Raw genomic sequence first — 6,000 nt, forward strand, 5'->3', positions numbered from 1 at the left:
GGATTTAATAAACATTTGTTTGGAACTGTACGTGATCTCGAAATGGAAGTTTTTCTTTTTTTCTCAAACTCTAAATGGAGTCATATCGAATGTTTACAAGATAATTTTGTGCATGCTCACGCGTGTGTAGCGATCATCTGATCGTAGCGAAAGTCTACCGTCTGCACCGATCGGACAGTAAGTTACGCCGCCCTTGGCTACTTTCTCTACGCCTCCCGTCATTCGCTAACTATTTATTATAATTTGAAAACTAAACTTCGGACAAAATTTTGATAAAAAATCGTCTTAGAATTAAGTCAAGAATATGACTTTAAGGATAAACGTTTATCCTGAATCACCCTGTATAATTCTGTTAAGTAATTTTTCTATAAAAATATATATATATATATATCTATATCTGTTTTCGATTTCAATAATTTAATAAAAATTGTTTGTCATAAGAATTTTCATTAATAAATTAAAATAAAACAAAATTTTTAATAAATTTTATATTATAGTCTGTTTTTAAATTAATTAATCTTTTTACAGGTATACCGTGCACAAGGTCTTGCAGCTGCTGATCTCGGTGGTAAAAGCGACCCTTTTTGCGTTTTGGAACTTGTAAATTCTAGATTACAAACGCAAACGGAGTATAAAACTCTCACGCCGAATTGGCAGAAAATTTTCACCTTGTAAGTTATATCTTAATCGGAATGCCGTTAATTATTTTTAATGTAATTATCGGCATGCATTATTAGATAGTAAGAAAAGTTGGACATGATCAAGCGCAAAAATATGATCAAACAGCTTGAGCTATTCAGGTGTAATCGAGAATAAATTTTGTTGTTTCTCAACAGCAATGTAAAGGACATCAATTCCGTTCTGGAGGTGACGGTGTACGACGAAGATCGGGATCATAAGGTGGAGTTTCTTGGGAGAATAGCAATACCGTTGTTAAAAATTCGTAACGGCGAAAAACGATGGTACGCATTGAAAGACAAGAAACTGAGAGGCCGCGCGAAAGGGAACTGTCCTCAAATTCTCTTGGAAATGACCGTCATATGGAACATATTGAGAGCGTGTATTCGAACGCTTAATCCGAAGGAAAAGAAGTATATGGAGCCGGAAGTGAAATTTAAAAGACAAGTTTTTCTGCGAAATGTTCTCAGGCTCAAAGCTATTATTGTAATATTCATCGACATAGGGAAATACATACAGTGAGTGTGACTTTAACTTTTATTTGAATTACTGAAGATATAAACTTTTATCTTTTCAAGCCTGCGTGATATATGTAAAATTTCTATCTATTCTGGAACATATCTACGATTTCATTAATAGCGAAAATTATATGTATTAAATATATGTTACTCAATTTTAAAAATATATTTCTACTCTAAATCAAGAACTAAAATCAAAATTAATCAAATCAGTTAGGCTTGCTTTGATCTAGATGACAGTCCAGTATCCTGCTGATGTAGTTCGTGTTTTTTGTATATTCATGACAAGAGGATTAAATTGAAATAAATTCTACAGTTTATGTCACTGCTGTTATTTATGATACTATTTTTCACTTTATCCTACGGTTAGGAGTTGCTGGGAATGGGAAAGCAAGATGAGAAGCATCTTCGCTCTGGTCATTTTTATTCTTGGATGTTATTACTTCGAGCCGTATATGATACCGGGCGTGGCGTTATTGATTCTTCTAAAGTATTATCTGGTACGTCACTTTTGTTATTGGTTTTATTGAAGTTTTAATCTGGCACTCTTTCGCATGTCTATATTCTAAACTGATATGATTATCATGATATTATGTGAAAAATTAATCACTATTATTGAACATTAGCTTTTAAAGCCATTAATATCGAGTGTACTTTTGCTATGTAGCATGCATCTTTCAAACTGTAAAATCTAAAGCCTTCAGTATCTTCAATTTCTTGAGCAATGGATTAAAACTTGATTTACTTCTAGCATGTGGTTTTGGATCGTTCCAATGATTAATTGCTATGCTATGAAACGCTTACTGTTCTCTAATTCTAAATCTATTTTTAATTATTTAATCTTTTTTTTCGCTGCCTATTGCCTCTCATAAATATTTATAAGAAGAACATTGGTATTATCACGTAATGAATAAAATATCTCTTTTCTCTCTCAAATATTTACATGCTATTTTGTAACGTCATTCCTGGAATCCTTATTTATGTAAAAATGCCATGTCCCATTTGTGATGTAATTTTGTAGAAGAATTTCCTTTCTTTCTTAACACTTTTTATTGGGACTAAATTGTGCATGTCTGCGATGTCCTCCTTACTTTAATATTAGAATATTTCGGAATTTACATATGAAGAATTCTAGAAGAGATGTAAACTTTCTTGGCACTTTCAAATTGTTTAAAAAATCTGAGAAATGTTCTAAAAAGTTATAAAATTACTCAGAAATTCTAAAAAATTCTGAAAAATTCTATGAAAAATTTTGAGAAAAATTTTTACCATGATAATCTTGCTGTGTTTTGTATTTAATGCACTCGGGATTGGATATAAACATTATATCTTAATACGTTTTTGGTAAAAAAAAACATTCTTTTCCATTTACTGTACAGAAATCTATTTAAAAATAAAAAGTCATGAAAGAAAGAGTAACTTTTATAATTTAAAAATATTAAAAGCGAAAGGGCCCCGCACTAATTATGAAAAATTAAATTTTGATGAAATGAGTTAGTTTGAGGTGTACTTTATAATGTGGTGAACAAAAGATGTCAAAACTCAATATACCATATAATGATTAATTTTTGAGCATGTATAAAAAAATTTGAGCGCAAGTGTTTAACATATCACTTATATTAGACATTCACCTTTGATACATCACAGCTCAAAAACTATCTATTATGAAGCTTTGTATCATCTTTTTATGTTCATCATATTATTAGCTACATCACATGTGAAAACTAATTTATTCCACCGAAATTCAACTTTCCATACAAGACCCTTTATAGAATTGTAAATAAAAATAATTTAAATGAATTCATGTGACACAGTAGGATTAAAAATTATTCCACTCTTTGATATCTCATAAACGAAAAATTGTGGTACTTTTTTATATATGTATGTTTATAATCTTTGTATATTTTTATACATACTTTATATATTCTGACATGACTCCTCCATAAGTGCAAGTTACCTCCGCTTTCTTTACTGGCAATGCTGCATGTCGAATTTCTTTGCTACCTGTCAGCTTAGCGGCGAGAGGAGCGGGTTCAATCATTGGATTTGCGGACAGGTCGCAGTGGTAACAGGCGCACCTTTAATATACGCAACTTCGCAGTTTCAAGATCATGCAGAGATTGGGTCCGACGATTGCCCGCCGACGCCGGGGGACGATGACGATGACGAAGACGACAAAGACAAAGTGAGCGTTACTATATCTTCAAAAATTACGAAGTTTTTAGTTTATTCGCGTTGCAAATTATAGAATTCTTCGCAAAAAAATCGAATAAAATATATATAAAACATCATCCACTTATACTGTAATTATTTACTGCTACAAAAGTTTTTTTCGATTCGTTAATATGGTTAAAGAGATGGTGCAAGTAACACTCATACTGGATTTATAAAATAATGATATAAATATATGGCAAATTTTCATTTACGCATTATATATCGTGCTCCAGCCAATAAATTTAGCGCTGTAACCTTCAAATTAATTATTTAATTAACATAAGCCAAACTGTTCAGAATTAAGCACCGCCGTTGGATGTTCTATGTATCTCGTTACGCTCTATGAATCACAATAGTGCCCGGATAAAGATGTTATCTTTATCGCAACAGCATAGTTCCGTCGTATGTTATAAATTTAACAGTATATTCGTATCGCATTTAGATAAGATATAAGAACAGATAATGACGTATGAAACTGATTCAATTAATGCAGAAGGCTAATTAATTAATTAATTTGCAAACATTGTTAACCACCCAAATGATATATGTACTAATTTTTCTTGGGTCGATCGGATTAAAATTTTTTTTAATTTTGATCCACGTTTTTATCTTGCATTTGGTATTAATTTGTAATGGGTTTAATTTTATTTTTGCAATCATCAGCTTCTTTTTTTAATGCTAATTTTTGCACGTTAAATATTTGAGCAACTAAAAATCGAAAAATTAAGAAACATCTAAATGTCATTTCAGAAATCAGTATGTTTTTCAGATGTTTAAGCAACAAATTCTATATATTTCATCTATTGATATATAACGATTTTTCAGGAGGAGAAGAAAAGTCTGAAGGAGCGTTTACAGGCGATCCAAGAAGTGACACAAACAGTCCAGAATTCGATCGGTTATATAGCTAGTCTTTGCGAGAAAGTGAAAAATCTCTTCAACTTCACGATCCCCTATTTAAGCTATCTGGCAATGCTTCTGGCGATTGCTGGGGCGGTCGTGCTCTATTTTATTCCTGTCCGATATTTAATCCTCGCTTGGGGAGTCAATAAGTTCTCTAGGAAAATCTTCAGGCCTCACTCCGTGCCCAATAACGAGGTCCTCGATCTTATATCCAGAGTACCTGACGACGAAGAATTACTTAATTATAGGTGAGTAATTAATGATAACGTACGTATCGTATTAGCGCACGTATCATCACCTCGTTGAAATTAATCGGATTTTTTCGATTTATAGATATAAAACGTCTGTGAAAATGTTTCGGGAAACTCGAGTGTAATAAAATGGTTTGATATTTTTTGGCCTTACGATTATTAAATATCATGAATTTAAAAAAAACTGAACTGTATATGATTTTATAGTTTAATATAACTCTGCATTTCAAAGCAAAAAGGAGTAAGTCGAAAATAATCATATCTCCACGTGTTTATGTTTTGTGTAAGAAAGCAAATTTTATAAAAATCATAGAATATAAAATAAACCAATAAAATTCCTGAATATAATTTTTTTTAAATATTAATATAACGCAGTAAATTTAATTTAAAGAATTGTAAAAAGATTGTTACATTATTTTTATATGAACAATGTGTACATTAAGAATATAAATTATAAATATAAAGATATTAGAAATATTCGATCGGTGTAGGTATTATTTCTTACTTACGGAATATACTAACTATAATAATAAATGTAAATTACATACAATGCGATTTTTCTTAATATGTTTGTAAAAAAGCGGTTCTTCCTTGTAAATTGTTGGATAAGCGAAACTTTATATCATCTCCGCGATATAGCCGACGTCTTTGTGTTATTTTAAGTTTGCAAAAGAATACGAAGGGATCCTTCAACGCGTGTACTTTTACAGAGAATTAAAACCTGTGCCGACAGCGGATTGCGAGAGAGGCGGTAGTTCGGGCAGTCCCAGTTCGAACGCGGCGAGAAGAGAGCAGAGAAAGAGGCACAAGGCGGCGTAGCAGAATATCCCGCGGCCGGATGTCGCGGGTCCAAGGTCGTCCAGTATCCTTAAATCGGTCCTGCTGCGCCGGAAATTGCGACAGCGAAAGGGATCAGCGGAAAATGCGGATGTGATCGACATAGACTGAATATTCGTTCATTTTGTACCCTCCCTCGGTCGTGACAGCCTCGAATCTAACGTCAGCCGTTAGCGAAGATATCGCACGTGGTGTGCCTCGAAGAAAAGAAAGAAAGAGAGAGAGAGAGAGAGAGAGAGAGAAAGGAGAAAGAGAAGTAAAAATGTAGCAAATAATAACAAATATTAACGCCGAAAGAGAATACCAAATTGAATTTACTTTGGATGTATGTGATACATTTATTACGTGATAATGAAAACAAGGTTCTATCGCGTAAGATAAAATGCACTGCGGTATGAACAAACGATTGATGATCGTGTGATACGTTTTCAAGCGCATCATGTTAAAAGAGAGTATACAAAGGTGCAATTATATGTTGAAATATATATCGTGATATATGACATGGAATATAAGTCGCGTTATAGAATTATGGATAACATCTAATAAATACATAAAAAATGTATATATAACATAATTATATTATATAATAAAATGACAAA

The 6,000-nt window shown here is 32.3% G+C and overlaps 1 protein-coding gene across 4 annotated transcripts in view; it reads left to right on the forward strand.

The window, feature by feature from the left end:
• Positions 1 to 5,635, forward strand: part of Mctp (multiple C2 domain and transmembrane region protein) — a 28,786-nt gene extending 23,151 nt beyond the window's left edge. The window contains exons 4-9 of one of the 4 annotated variants that reach the window (XM_018445845.1): positions 529 to 671; positions 837 to 1,196; positions 1,567 to 1,696; positions 3,208 to 3,381; positions 4,236 to 4,561; positions 5,275 to 5,635. In XM_018445845.1, the coding sequence (XP_018301347.1) occupies positions 529 to 671; positions 837 to 1,196; positions 1,567 to 1,696; positions 3,208 to 3,381; positions 4,236 to 4,561; positions 5,275 to 5,383 (1,242 nt within the window). In that variant the 3' untranslated portion in view covers positions 5,384 to 5,635. Of the gene's footprint in view, positions 1 to 528; positions 672 to 836; positions 1,197 to 1,566; positions 1,697 to 3,207; positions 3,382 to 4,235; positions 4,566 to 5,274 lie in introns of those variants that run through there. The other 3 variants (XM_018445847.1, XM_018445846.1, XM_018445848.1) reach the window with 3 other exon arrangements.
• The last annotated feature ends 365 nt before the right edge of the window (positions 5,636 to 6,000 follow it).

The sequence above is a fragment of the Mycetomoellerius zeteki genome, unplaced genomic scaffold, assembly GCF_001594055.1.
Source record: "Mycetomoellerius zeteki isolate Tzet28-1 unplaced genomic scaffold, Tzet1.0 scaffold167, whole genome shotgun sequence".
NCBI classification, from domain to species: Eukaryota; Metazoa; Arthropoda; class Insecta; order Hymenoptera; family Formicidae; genus Mycetomoellerius; species Mycetomoellerius zeteki.